This window comes from Pelophylax lessonae (genome assembly GCF_965119305.1).
Source record: "Pelophylax lessonae genome assembly, chromosome: 9".
Classification (NCBI taxonomy): Eukaryota; Metazoa; Chordata; class Amphibia; order Anura; family Ranidae; genus Pelophylax; species Pelophylax lessonae.
In genome coordinates, this window is record NC_138776.1 from 125,123,406 (window position 1) to 125,139,155 (window position 15,750).

At 42.6% G+C, this 15,750-nt stretch overlaps 1 protein-coding gene across 1 annotated transcript in view; it reads left to right on the forward strand.

The window, feature by feature from the left end:
• Positions 1-15,750, forward strand: part of LOC309563624 (lysosomal acid lipase/cholesteryl ester hydrolase-like) — a 66,556-nt gene that overhangs the window by 19,960 nt on the left and 30,846 nt on the right. The window contains exon 3 of the mRNA XM_082268168.1: positions 6,332-6,446. Within this exon, the coding sequence (XP_082124294.1) occupies positions 6,332-6,446 (115 nt within the window). The remainder of the gene's footprint in view (positions 1-6,331; positions 6,447-15,750) is intronic.

The window sequence follows — 15,750 nt, forward strand, 5'->3', positions numbered from 1 at the left end:
TGGCAATCACCTGGCTGAGCTCATTAAGAACCCTTGGGTGCAAGCCATCCGGTCCCGGGGATTTATTTATGTTAAGTTTCTCTAGTTTAGCTCTAAGTCTATCCTCTGTTAGCCATGGCGGCACTTCCTGAGGTGTATTATTTAGTTCGGTCTTACAAGCGGGGTTCGTGTAGCCCCCCGATTCCTTTGTGAAGACTGAAGAAAAGAAATTATTTAACACTTCCGCCTTTTCTCTGTCCTCAGTGGCCATTTTTCCTTTATCATATTTTATGGGGCCAATGTGTTCTGGCCTCGCTTTCTTACTGTTTATATACTTAAAGAACTTCTTGGGGTTCTTTTTACTCTCCTCCGCTATATGTCTCTCGTGTTCTATTTTAGCCGCCCTGATTTCATCTTTACATTTCTTATTACACTCTTTGTAGTGCTTAAATGCTGCCAATGACCCCTCAGTCTTGTATTTTTTGAAGGCCTTTTCTTTAGCTCTAATATACATTTTTATGTTGGAGTTTAGCCACCCAGGGTTTAGTTTTGCTCTTTTAAATTTATTTCCCTGTGGAATGCACTGGCCCACCCCCTTGTTAAGTATGCTCTTGAAGCACTCCCATTTTTCCTCCGTGTTCTTTGTTCCCAGGGTTCTATCCCATTTGATATTTTCTACCAGCGAGCGCAGTTTAGGGAAATTGGCTCTTTTGAAATTCAGCGTCTTAATATTACCCTTGTGTTTCCTATTACTGTAATTAATACTGAAACCAATTGACCTATGGTCACTGTTCCCTAAGTTGTCCCGTATTTCTATATCCGTGAGCAGGTCTGTATTGTTGGTAATCAGTAGGTCAAGTACCGCATTGTTTCTTGTCGGTGCATTCACCATCTGACCCATAAAATTGTCCTGCAAAACATTTAGGAACTGTCGAGCCTTGGCTGAATGCGCGGTTCCTTCTGCCCAGTCTATATCAGGATAATTAAAGTCCCCCATTATAATGACATTTCCCATCCTTGCTGCCAATCCTATCTGTAACATGAGGTCCACCTCACCCTCCTCCCTCTGGTTTGGGGGCCTATAGCATACGCCCAATATTACCTTCCCCACCGTGCCTTCCCTTTGAAGCTCTACCCATAGTATGAAGTATGAACAAAGCATATCCTTCTATAGTGTGTACTTGTCTGAATCCAGAGCACTAAGTGTCTTTTCTGTCCACTATCTTGTTGCTCTGCTATAAGCACTTCTGACAAATTTTCCTGACACCAAGAGAAAAATGGTGACAGGGGAGGGAGCTCCAGCCGATTGACAGCCATTGCTCTGTTCCTGTGTGCTGTGTGAAGGGGGGTGTGTCCCTTCTCTCCAATCAGCTCTCAGAGCTTTCCTCACTGATGTTACTTCAGCTCTCCGCCCACTTCTTTTCAGAGCTGAGAGATCCTGTGTAAATTTCTCATTTTGAATGGATGTAGGAGACAGACAACTGTAGATAAACAGGTACAATTTATGTAGGAGGATTTGTTTCATCTTTGTGTATCACCTGAGACCAGTCACTTCACTGGGTGTGTATGTAAGGGTTTAAAAGCACTTTAAGGCTAGTATATCTAACCGTACTTGAATGACCCCAGCACTTGAGGCACGACTTGCAATATTTGCAAGACTGGGATGCTCTCTAGCAACCGGGGGAGAGAATTCACATATCGTGATAGATAGTTAGAATAACGGGTGTGGTTTAAAGTGGTTGTTAAGCCTCTACTATAAAATCATCTAATTCCCTCTATAATATAAGACAAAGTGCTCCTGTTCCTGTTTTATAGAAAAAATATGCTGATCTTTACCTGTATCAGAGCGGCTCCCGGCGCTCAGCTGACCCCTAGGCTCTTTTCTCTGCCCGGCTGACAGCTCCAGTGGGAGGGCCAGAGCACTGCCGCTGATGTCAGGCGGGGAGGAGGGGAAGAGAGGAGAGAGAGAGAGAGAGAGAGAGAGCCAAGCGGTCACGTGATCGCCGGGAGCTGCTCTGATATAGGTACAGATCGGCATATTTTTTCTATAACACATACACAGGAACATTTAGTGTTATATTATAGAGGGGATGGGATTGTTTTATAATAAATATGAGAGCAGCAGGAGGGGAGGAGACGGGCACTTACACACGAGCAGACAGGCAGGGAGAGGAGAACAGTGCAGGGCTGTGGATGACGGAGGCACGTAAACTGACCACGGTGTCAGGGCTCAGCAGCCATAGTATACCGTGGTCAGGGTAGAAACTGGCAGGATCAGCCAGGTTTTATAGGTGTTACAGGGGGCCAAATGACACAGCACAAGCACTGTGCTGTATAACATGCTTTAACCGGACAGTATCTGTTTTTTTTTTTTTTTTTTTAGGGTAACAAATGCTTTAAAGCAGCTACAGTATGCAGGAGTGATCTGGTGACTGGCTGATATAGGCTTAGTGGTGGTAAGGGCTGATGGCAGACAGTAGCATAGTCCAGGAAAAAGGTCAGGGCACGCGGCAATCCAAAATCCAGGCAAGGGTCAGGGCAGGCTGCAGTTGAAGAGGAAATCTGTGTCCAGGCCCAGGGTCAAGCAGGCAATTGTTAGATACAGGATCCAGGAAACTGAATGCTATATCACATTGTTACTAAACCCACAACTCAGTCTAAGAGTCGGTTCACACTGGGGTGACACGACTCTGTACTACTTCGGGGGCGACTTGTGTATTCCCATGCACCACGACTTCGGAGCGACTTGCAGGGACTTCACATAATGGAAGTCTATGCAAGTCGCTCCGAGGTCGCCCCGTAGTAGTACAGGACCCTTTTTCTAAGTTGGAGTGACTTGTGTCGCTCCTATTAGAAGGGGTCCTGTAGCGGTCAATGGACCGTGAGGGAGCGCGACTTGTCAGGCTGACAAGTCGCCTGACAAGTCGCGCTAGTGTGAATCGAGACTGAATCAGTCTGTGAATATGCAGTAAAGCATGCTTGTTATACTCACTGTTGAACCTAAGGGGTTAAATTCTGCATTGTGTAAAAAGGCTACTTGATCTCGTATGCACAGATCCTCCTCTTCTTCCACTGACTCCGAAACTGGGTTTTATTAAAAGCCAAATGGCAACTTGCATAGGTAGTAGACAGGTAGGCACACAGCTATGTGTTGTATCTGGGCCAGATGGAGAAGTCCCAGAATCATCTGTGGAAGTTCTTAGGAAGTAATTACTCCTTTCTATAAATGGACTTTATAGACTTTTCATATATATTACAGATTTTTATAATTAAGGACTTTGTTTTTTAGCCACTAGGCAGATCTGTTTTTTTCCAGCGCCAATAATATTTTTCTTTTGAAAACAGGCACTGCCAAGCTGCTGCCTGTCAATGAGGATGCTGCCCACCACTAGCCAGTAACAGCACAGTGCCATGCAGCTCAGGCCAGGGAGTAGAGAACAGCGGGGTAGAGGGGGGATGGCAGCCTGAGATTGTGTCCCACACTGCTAAAAGATTCCAGTCTGAAGGCCCTACACCAGAGGTAGGGGACTTAAGTCACATGGCTTGACTTGGGTCAGACTTAAGTCACCAGTTTGAGGACTTGAGACTTGCTTGACTAAAATGAATAAAAGACTCGACTTGACTTTGACTTGGTATTCATGACTTGAGACATATGACTCTAAATGACTTTACTTTTTTAAGTTATTAAATATTTGCATTTTCTCAAGATGTGTTAAAGCAAAATTAATGTGCTGTTATGTTTCTGACACCACAGTCACTTAAAACACCTCAGTGTGTTCTGATTTTTAGGACACTGGCTGTTTAACAATGGAAATACTTAACATGTTTTTAGTGACTGTGGTGTTGAAACATGACCGGACGAAGGATTTTGAGCTGTTTGGGCATTCAAAGTGTTTCTTTAATATGCCAAGAAAAAAACAATAAGCAGTTTTGTTAATGTTGAAAATAAAACAAAACCTTTCCTGACCACTGACTTTTAACTGATTTAAAGGTGAAAATTAGGGTAGATCAGTATTTTGATTTGATTTGTGACTTCACCAAAATAAATGACTTGACTTCTAGCAGGGACTCGACTTGACTTGCTTGCTTTTCGCCACAGTAACTTGGGACTTGCTTGAGACTTGAAGGTTAAGACTTGAGACTTGCTTGTGACTTGCACATGTGTGACTTATGCCTCGTACACACGTACCGTTCATCGGCCAAACGATCGGCCGTCTTTTGTCCGGTGCTGTCTTGTCTGTTGAAAAGTGCAAAAGACTGCACACGAATTTTGTCGGCCAACAACAGCCGACTGCAGAAGTGATGTCATGTGATGGTTAACTTTCCTGGTCTTTTTTCTTTTCTGAGCATGCCCAGTCTTGCAAATCTGCTGTCCGTCGGCCAAAATCTGTACTGACTGGCGAACAATCGGCCGTTCTGGTGTCGGCATACAAAAATTTTAATGCTTGCACGACAGGTTCTGTTCGGCCGAAAGTGCGCTGTCGGCTGTCGGAAGCATCATACTAACAAGCCGAAAATCGGCCGATCGGTCGTCGGCCGAATCTTTTCGGCCGACAATCTGCACGTGTATACGGGCCTTTACTCCCATGTCTGCCCTACACACATGCGCACACACTCTGTGGCCAATTAGGTGTTGATCACTCTTATTTTTGAGTTGTAATAGAAACCAATGCAACACCAGGAAAACAAATTCCAAAATGCCTCACAAAAACAGGTTTTCTATGCTTGCTCTGATGGTGGGCAGAAGGCTGAAAACAGCTGCATACGAGGCTCTGTGAAGTTTGGATTTATGTGTTATAAACCAGCAATTCTAGATGCAGGATTGGCCATGGGGCATACAGGATTGATTTGCATGGCCTCTTGTCCTAAAATAAGGCATAACCCCCTTTCCCTTGTTTTTGGATTTGTGTTGGATGTGATAACATATAAATGCCTTCTGCTTTGTGAAACCAATGCTGCAGTGCTTCAGGTCACTGGTTCCCAGCCAATGTTACATGATAGCCTAACAAGCATGGCTAGCCCCTGAGGCTCATCATAACAGTTAAACAAATTGTAACAAACAGTTATTCACATATGTAACTAGTTTGAGATATTACTTTTTTTATTTAGGGAATTGTTTTGCCAATTTTGGGGTTATGATCATGTATATGAAAAAAAAAATAGTCCTGGTAGGGGCTATCTACAGCGCTTGCTAAAAAATGTGCAAATGTGCAAGATTATGTGCAAACAAATATTAATGGTGTAATCTTAATAATTCCAGAAACTAAAAAAATATATAATCATTTAGAGTTCATCTTGGTGCAAGTGTGCAAAATTATGTGCAAACAATAATTACAAATGTATTCTCAATGATTCCGGAGACTTAAAAAAAAAAAAAATATATATATATATATAGTTATTAAGAGTTCATCTTTGTGATATAAATAAGTTAATAAAGTGCAACAAAGTCCAAAAGTCATTTTTTTCTGTTTTTAACCAAAAATAGTGAAAAGTGCTCAACAATAATATTCCATTGGTGATATATAAAGTGCAGGTGCTGGATTCCTTCTTCCCAGTATACCGGTAATTTAAAAGATGGGTGACTTACCGAATGCAGTGGGTCTCATATACCCTACGATACTGAGACCTATCAAGCCTGTCGGTAGGTCCCCTTTAGATGTCTCCTGGCTGTGCTGGTGATGGTTTCCTCCTCACCGCTCCATAGGACAGCGTATGGTGTTGTTTAAAAGAAAAGGATAAAAGGCTCCAGATAGTATAATATTGTTTTTTTAAAAGGATTTATTCCATAAAATGTGACAAAGTTTCCAAAAAACAAATTAGCACCGTTCGGCAAAGATCGGCAGAAATTGTTTTATAAATTTCCGTGACTCAATGGTATAAATCATGCAGAGTGGCTAGCGGAGGTAAATCCGGCTTGCGTTCCAATGCACGTCACGTTGTGCGTTCCACGTCTGACGCGTTTCGTCACATCTGGTGACTCTTTCAAAGGGTTTTTTTTTTTCATATACACTTTTATACTACTACTGCTGCTAACAAATCACAGTTTGTCACATTATTTAATATTTATATATTTATATTTTTATAATTAATTACAACTTCTAGGCGCGGGGAGTACCCCCTTTTTTTAGGTGTTACTTTCTATATATGATCATGTATTGTACACTTTATAGGGTTTTTGAGATAAGGTGACATGCTAAGGAGTACTTAACAAACACTACTTCCTACAAAGAAGTTTATATTTTAACAAAGCTGAAACACATGGGCTCTGGGCAGAGAAAAAGACGATGCTATACTGTAAATTAGACAAGAACTATCAACCGTTCTTAAAGATTATATTTATAATATTTTTCAGAGTGAACTGATCCGATACAGGGGATATCCCAGTGAAGAATATGAGGTGGTCACTGAAGATGGTTATATTCTGAGCATCAATCGAATACCGCATGGCGTCAAGTATCCATCCACGGGTAGGTACATATAGTATGTATTTTGTGTGTGTATACAGGTGCATCTCATAAAGTTAGAATATCATCAAAAAGTTAATTTATTTCAGTAATTCAATTCAAGAAGTGCAATTCATATATTTTATATAGATGTGTTACACACAGAGTGATATATTTCAAGCATTTACTTCTTTTAATTGTAATGATAATGGCTTACAGGTAGTGAAAAACCAAAATTCGGCATCTCAGAAAATTAGAATATTACATAATATTACCAATAAAAATAAAAAAAAATAAAAAAAATGCATTTTTAATATATAAATGTTGGCTTAGTGAAAAGTATGTCCATGTACAGTATAGTATGCACTCAAAACTTGGTTGGGGCTCCTTTTGCATGAATTACTGCATAAATGCGGCGTAGCATGGAGGCGATCAGCCTGTGGCATTGCTGAGGTGTTATGGAAGCCCAGGTTACTTTGATAGCGGCCCTCAGCTCGTCTGCATTGTTGGGTCTGGTGTCTCTCATCTTTCTCTTGACAATACCCCACAGATTCTCTGTGTTTTGGCCAGGCGAGTTTTCAGGCCAATCAAGCATAGTGATACCATGACCATTAAACCAGGTATTGGTACTTTTGGCAGTGTGGGCCATACTAGCAGATGACATGGCTATCCAAATTATCACTAACTGTGGAAACTTTACACTGGACCTCATGCAGCTTGGATTTTGTGCCCATCCACTCTTTTTCCAGACTCTGGGATTTTGATTTCCAAATGAAATGCAAAATTTTCCACAGTGCAATATGATTTGGGGAGCCATGTCATCTGGTGTTGGTCCACCGTGTTTTATCAAGCCCAAAGTTACCGCATCCTTTTACCAGGAAATTCTAGAGCACTTCATGATTCCCTCTGCTGACCAGCTTTATGCAGATGCTGATTTCATTTTCTACCAGGACTTGGCACCTGCCCACACAGCCAAAATTACCAATACCTGGTTTAATGATCATGGTATCACTGTGCTTGATTAGACAGCAAACTGGCCTGAGCTAAACCCCATAGAGAATCTTGGTTTAGGTCAGGCGACCGAAGCCTTAATCATCAAAAGTAAAATAAAGAAATGCTTGAAGTATATCACTCTGTGTGTATTGTATCTGTATAAAATATGAGTTTCACACAAATTTAATAAAATAAATGAACTTTTTATGATATTCTAATTTTATGAGATGCACCTGTGTATGTGTGTGTGTGTGTGTGTGTGTGTGTGTGTGTGTGTGTGTGTGTGTGTGTATATAATCTCTATATAATAGTGCCAAAAGTATTGGGAGGGACACTTACACTCTGACTTTACACGCACATGAACTTTAATGCCATCCCAGTCTTGGTCCATAGGGTTCGATATTGAGTAGGTCCAACCTTTGCAGCTATAAGGGCTTCAAATGTTCTGGGAAGGCTGTCCACAAGGTTTAGGAGTGTGTCTATGGGAATGTTTGATCATTCTTCCAGAAGCGCATTTGTAAGTTCAGGCACTGATGTGGATGAGAAGGCCTGGCTAGCAGTCTCCGCTCTAATTCATCCCAAAGGTGTTCTATCGGGTTGAGGTCAGGACTGCAGGCCAGTCAAGCTCCTCCACCCCAAACTTGCTTATCCATGTGTTTATGGGCCTTGTTTGTACACTGGTGCACAGTCCTGTTGGAACAGTAAGGGGCCAGCCCCAAACTGTCCCCACAAAGTTGGGAGCATTAAATTGTCCAAAATGTCTTTGTATGCTGACGCCTTAAGAGTTCCCTTCACTGGAATTAAGGGGCCAAGCCCAACTCCTGAAAAACAACCTCACACCATAATCCCCCCTCCATCAAAGGATTTGGACCAGTGCACAAATCAAGGTCCATAAAGACATGGATGAGCAAGTTTGGGTGGAGGAACTTGACTGGCCTGCACAGAGTCCTGACCTCAACCTGATAGAACACTTTTGGGATGAATTAGAGCGGAGACTGTGCGCCAGGCCTTCTCGTCCACATCAGTGCCTGACCTCACAAATGAGCTTCTGGAAGAATGATCAAACATTCCCATAGACACACTCCTAAACCTTGTGGACAGCCTTCCCAGAAACGTTGAAGCTGTTATAACTGCAAAGGGTGGACCAAATCAATATTGAACCCTACAGACTACCACTGTGCATGTAAAGGCAGGTGGCCCAATATTTTTGGTAATATATTATGTGTGTGTGTGTATGTATGTATGTGTGTATGTATGTGTGTATGTATGTATGTGTGTATATATGTGTGTGTATGTGTATATATATATATATATTAAAATATAAAAATTATAGTAATATTTTGGGGGTATCGCACCTCGGGATCGCATGCAGCAGCCATTTGTCTTAAACATAAACGTCTTTATTTTTCTTTAAGCAAACAAAATTGATCTTGCAGCAGCAAAACAAAACTTTAGCTTATCTTCAGCACAAATCAAACTATTAAATAAGCAATGTTCAAGTAAGGGCTTTACCCTTGAGCATCCAGCTTCAGATGTTTGTCAGTTTGTAGCACATGTGCAGCACACAGCCAGGTCTCCTCTCCACTCCTATTCCACTGATTAGCACAAGGAGCATTCTGCCTTATGTGCTGCTTCCTGGAGGCTGCCTAACCCTATAGAGCCAGGAGTCCCTGTAGTCAGGAGTGGAGGTCCTTTTCTCACCTGAATGTCACTCTGGACATCCAAATTCCGGGTCCCAAATAAGCCACTACTAATGCCGAGAGGACTGCGAGTCAGTCCTCTCCTTTACTTGATTACCCCGGAATTCCTCACCCATCACTGGTGAGACCCCTGAGTACCCAAAACATTTCCCATAAAGTGACCACAACCCAAATATTGGTGCCACATAGATCCCACTCAGGACCCATCCTTGGCGTCCTGTACTATATATATATATATATATATATATATATATATATATATAAAATTTTTTTTTTTTTTTTTTTTTAAACATGTTGTGTCAGGATGGACAAATAAAGAGCAAGGAAAGGACTGGAAAGTTTACCTATCCTGCCCTACACTTCTCCAGCGCTGACCACATGACAAACAGCCTGCATTTGTTTACATGATCTTTGCTAAGGGAGAATATAAACTACTATGTACTTCCCTCAAAATGAGGTCCCATGGCCTGTGACTGGCACTGAGGAGAGTTTTCATTTTTCCAGGAAAGGTATGTATTTCAGATTTTCTGTTGATCTTTTTTTTTTCTCCAGCTAACCAGTCATTTAAAAATAAACACGAAGGTTGTCCTTGCTGACATCCTTCTGAAAATGATAGTTGCCTAACTCTAATGCCGATCCTCAGTACATAAGTCACAAACCCAGAACAACTCTATATATCAGGAAAATCAAATCTACTGATCCGCTTACTTGCTGTGGTTCAGTGACTCGAGGTATTGAAGACTGGGGGGTCAGGCAACTAGCAGTTGCAAAATAAAAAGTCAGCAACTTCCCTGTTTCTCTCAGTGATTGTCTCTTGTAATATGGCTTTAATATTTGATTATGGATTCTACCAGGACTTAAAGGAGACGTGCAAGATTGAGCAAAACAAACATACAGTACATGCACACTTATATGGCTGCAGCATTGGTCTGATGCTACAGCTGTACCCTGCTGGCTCTATGACTGAGTTCTGAGCGATCATATCACTGCTGATCACTCATGCCCACAGTCTTCACTGTCAGTCATTGGCTCACTGCTCTGCCCCTCGAGCACACATTGGAGCACCGGTTTGTGGAGGGGCAGGAACAGCTGGCTATGGCTCTTAGTGGTGAAAGTGGCTGAAAGCCTGAGCCAGCTTCTGAATGGATCCTGACATTAATGGGATTCCTGCAGTGCCTCGACTGGCTCTGTGACCTCTTTAGCCTGCTGTCAGCTGAATCTGGGTCACAATTTGTAGAAATAAGTGCACACCTGTGATCCCCACATGAGAAGTATGGCCAAAAAAGATGAAATACTTCTCTTTTTATGGAAAACTGCCATTGCTGACTAAAAGGAGCAGATCTCATGGCTAGCCATCTGTTTTAACACCATCTTATTGCTACTTCACCATGAACAAATTCACTGACTCGAAGCATGCAAGTGTATATTAGGTGTCAGGACAGATTCCTGGAGCATGCACCTTTAAAAGCATCAATAGCATTATTTCTCTCCTGACAGGTTCCACTTAATGCCTTGGGACAATGCATCCCAAACATGTCAAGTTCCTCTAACTATGTTTGTTTTGCAAGTTAGTTACACGCAGGTAGAGTAATGAATTTGCCTGTCTTTTATCTACTTATATGGATATCCACTAAACATTAACTATGGCACCTGAGAACAGAGGAAGCAATAAGGATAAGTGCAGTAAGTGCTCTTAATCTGTAACAATAATTCCCTGCCAAGTTTTTTGTCCTTGTGAATGTGGAGGTTATTAGCACAAGTAAAATAATGAATTAAAGCAGCATTAAAGTGATTGTAAAGCTTTCTTTTTTTTAATAAAAAAAAAAAAATAACATCTAATGCGTACCTGCTCTGCACAGTGGTGCTCTGATCCTCCCCTTCTGGGGTCCCCTACTGGGGCTCCTGGCAGCTCAGCCACCCTCCCCCCAATGCCTCCCGCTGCTCTCAGCCAAGCCTGTGAGAGAGAAGAGCTACTGCAGACATGCACAGCACTGGATCAATCAGGCTCGGGTAAGTATTAAGGGGGGGGGGGGCTGGGAGGTGCGCTACTTTTAAAAGGTTTTTTACCTTAACACAGAAAATGCATTAAAGTGATTTTAATGTCTCGTTTAAAAAAAAAAAAAAAGCATACACTTACATAACAAACATGTTATACTTACCTCCTCTGTGCAGTTGGTTTTGCACAGAACAGCCCGGATCCTCCTCTTCTCGGGTCCCTCTTTGGCTCTCCTGGCTCCTCCCTCCCTTTGAGTGCCCCCTCAGCAAGCAGCTTGCTATAGGGGCAACCGAGTCAAGTCATAGCTCCACGTATCCATTCAGGCATGAAACTGCGGTTTGGCCCCGCCCCCTCTCTCACCTCATTGGGTAACTGACTTTGATTGAAAACAGTGGGACCCAATGGGACTGCTGCTGTGTCTTAGACAATGAGGAAGGGAGTCCTGGATGGCTGAGACAGTCGTGGACATTGCTGGATCGAGAAGGGGTTCAGGTAAGCATTAGGGGGGCTGCTGCACACAGAAGGTTTTTTTTATTATCTTAAAGCATATAATGCATTATGATAAAAAAAACCTTCTGACTTTACAACCACAATGAGCCACAAGCTATCAACATATTACTGGGGTTTATATATGATGGCCGTGTAAAATTTTTATTTGGGCATGAAGATACATCCTCCATGGTTATGCAGTCCATTTGGCACCAAAGCACACGGCTTTGTAACTTAAGCACAGTGTTTATACAGGCACTCCCCAAGTTTCCAAAGCTCTACTATTTATTACCCTGACTTTTTATAAAACGCTAACCAAACTAAGAGCTAATGGTACTACACACTTGAATAAATCAACTTGTTCCAAATTAGAAAAAGGCACACTAGGCTTTAAAACAAATCACACATCAGCTTTGGGAGTAAAGCCAATGAGTTTTTGTCTATTAAGTGTAAAATATTACAGTTCGTGGAGCAGAAGGAAAATAATATGTGGACATTGGGTCCTAATAAAGTCTTTACTTTAAAGTGATTGTAAGGATTAAAGGTTTTTTACCTTAATGCATTCTCTGCACTAAAGTAAAAAACCTTGCCATGGTCGCTTCCTCCATCCTCCCCCAAAATACTTACCTGAGCCTGATCTTAATCCAGCGCTGTGCCTGTCTGCAGCACTGCTGCTGTTCTTTACCTTCTTCTCACAGGAGGCTCAGCATCAACAGGAGCTATCTGCTCAAATACTGTGAGCAGAGAGCGGGTGACGGGGGTGAGCCGCACTGTGTGTATCAATAGACGCACACAGTGCGGCTCTGTATTAAGCCTGCACAAGTGCCTGCATAGCAAACGGCTTGCTATAGGGGCACATGGAGAAGAGGAGGAGCCAGGAGTGGTGATGGGGGACCCCAGAAGAGGAGGATTGGGGCTAAACTATTGCACAGAGCAGGTAAGTATAATCTGTTTTATTTTGAAAAAGAAAAAAAAATGTAAGCCTTTACAATCACTTTAAGGCTGGCGACCTAAATTCTTAAGTAAAATAAATGGGTTACCCTAAGAAATTCTGTCTCAAACGCTTTCAAGGAAAGCTGCGTGTTATCCTGAGGAACTAAAGCAGGAATTGAATTTTTTCCTTTCCCATACAAGCCAAGCTTAAAGTGGACTCCTTCCTATGGACTATTCTTCAATTTAAATAGAACTGATTAATAGGATGGAAAAACAAATCAAGTTAGAAATGCTGAGATTTGTGTGTAATTTTAGCTGCTTGAATCTTTGGACATTTTTTTTTTTTATAATGAATCTTTATTTAGTGTACCTGAGTACAAACAAATATGAGACAACAACAACAAAAATACAGAGTAAGGGTAGCAGCGGAACAGAGCCACACGCCAAGGGGCATAAAAGTGCAAAGTGGTACATAACCTAGTGTAAAAGGGGTAGCGTGTATCAACACAACATAGTGCAAAAACCATCGTTCAGTGGAAGAAATAAGAGGGCGGCATGCCGGGAGTTACGCGTCACGGTCAACTTCAGACGTCTGCAGGTCCCAGAGGGTGCAATACATATCCCAGGGGAGCTCCAAGCCGAAGCACGCCGCAGGGGGAGGGGGGCATCAGCCTCCATCAAACCGCCCGCAGTGCGGCGCCCCCCCAGGTACCCCAAACCGCCCCCAACTGGCCGTGGGGGGCATCTATCAACAGGGTGGGACCACACAGAAGAGCTGCACCGACCTCAGGCCAGCTCCGCGGGCGGAGGGGCCGAAGGAAAGGGAGACGCAACATGACTAACTCCGGCAGACCCTCCAAAACACTGACAAAAATCGCCCACTTGAGGTAAATGGGGCAGCATGTAGGGAGGAAAAACAAAGAAAGTGTCCAGAATCAGGGATACCAGGGAGAGGAAACATGAGGAAAAGGCAGGGAGAGGGAGAGAAAGAAGGAAGCCTAGGGAAGAAGAAAGAGGAAGGGGGAAAGGAGATCGTACCTGCCAGAATCCGGAGCACTGCCAACGCCGCGCCCCCACGGGATCTTCCCGTCCACCTGAAGACCAAGGACAGCCTACGGAAAGGGACCTAAGGGCTGGGTCCGGGAAGGGCTGCTAGGGAAGGATCGGCCAACACCAGCAGGGCATGATCTAGGCTCGAGTGCAACGCGGGCAGATCACCTGAGAATCTTTGGACATTTTAATTGTGTTGACATGAGATATTTTCTTAAAGTAGAACTATAGGTAAAACTTTTTTTTATTGCATCTTCAATTTGAATTACTCTGATTTGTAACTATTTGTCTTTAATAAGAGATGCATACAAATAAATAGAACACTTGCGAGAAGACATTGGTCTGCAAAATTAAAAGTTCAGTAAATTACAAATTGTATTGTTTTTTTAAATTTAAAGGGTAGGTTCGCCTTTGGGGACATGTCACATGTTCCACCCCTTTTTATGGTGCAACATGTTCCCAATGCTGCAGACACCGCTCAATCCCCCCTCCCTGTGACAGTAGTATGGGGAGAAGTTCCCCCTACTAGCTGTCAGTTTTTGAAATCAGTGCGGGCCGTGCGGGGCTTCACCCATATGCCGATTTTATTCATACACAGAGCTCTGTATATTAATGAACTACAAGTCCCGACATCCTTTGCAGATGTCAGCTTGAAGTTCTCAATGAATTACCACGGTGCTGTGGATCGCCGTGGTAGTTCATTGATTCTTTCTGTTAGTGTATCTGCTTGCCCATACGGAATGTACGGGAATACAGATACTGACAGGTTTGCAGGAGACTTGAATGGCACCAGCGAACTGCTGATCATTGGTGCAATGCTTTACAGCCTCCAAAAAAATAAATAAATGCACATCTTTTTACCTGCAAACAAATGTGCATTTATTTATTTATTTTTTAAAGTGAACTTAGACCCCATTCACACTAGCGCGACTTGTCAGGCGACTTGGTCGCCTGACAAGTCGCGGTGGGTCGCCTGCCATTGATTAGCACAGGACCTGTTCTAAAAGGAGCGACACAAGTCGCTCCGACTTAGAAAAAGGGTCCTGTACTACTTTGGGGCGACCTGGAGGCGACCTGCATTGACTTCAATTATATGAAGTCCGTGCATGTCGCGCCGAGGTCGCGGTGCACGACTTCACAGGTCGCCCCAGCAAGTCATGTCGCCCCTGTGTGAATGGGCTCTAATCCTTTCAAGTATAAAAAAACAATATAATGATAAATTTGCTAAATGCAAACGTTCAGTTTCTGCTCGAAAAAGAAAAGGCCAGAGCCAGAAAAAACTATCGACCCAAATGACAGAAAATGCCATGTGTTTTCCCAAGTAGTTTATGGAAGTTTAAGACCATTCCTTTTTTACCGGCTAAGCCTCTTGGTCTTTATCCTCCCTGAATAATTTATGTATGAAGAAAGATGCAGGTCCTTTTGTCCACCTTTGCTATTTATCAGACATAAACCTTACGGGCTTGTTTATGTTCCTCTGTTTGAGACCAGAATGAGAGCATATGGTAGATTTCCAGACAGAACTGTGAACACGTCTGCACTTCTTCTCATGTGAGGAAAATTCTTTTCCCTTTCATGCTTTTTAGGCCGTGTTAGGAAACATCTGTCTCTTTATAGTGATGTTCTGGCTCATTTTCCGAAACACAGTAGCTTGTTCAAATAAGTGCCTACAAAATGTATTTTTCTCTGTGCAGGAATGATCCTTTCCATTTAAAATGACACCATTTTTTCATTGCGTATGTCCTGCTCTTTAGGTTAATTAAGTGTGAAATGTTCTGCATTGATCTGGTGAGGTGACACTGGCCTCACACAAATGACTAGGCAAGCTGCAATGACAACACGCATTCATCTGTACTCTTCTTCAACACATTTGGCTCAGTGTCTGTGGTGCTTCAAAACATCTAATGAGGCTTCTAGGTGGCCAGGACAATATGTCCATGGCTATCTGTACTCTTGGAAATATTACGGAGTGTGGAAGTGCGTAGTTTCATTTGGCAATCCATGAGACTGAAATTGAATAAACACCTCTGACAGAAATGACAGAACATGATATTAGCTGAAGGCCTCAAAGAAGATGCCAAGATCTACTTCATGGAAATTTGTACACCAGTTAATCTCCCAATTTTTTTGGATGTATTGAGTTTTCCAAGTATGAAGCAGTCTAGGG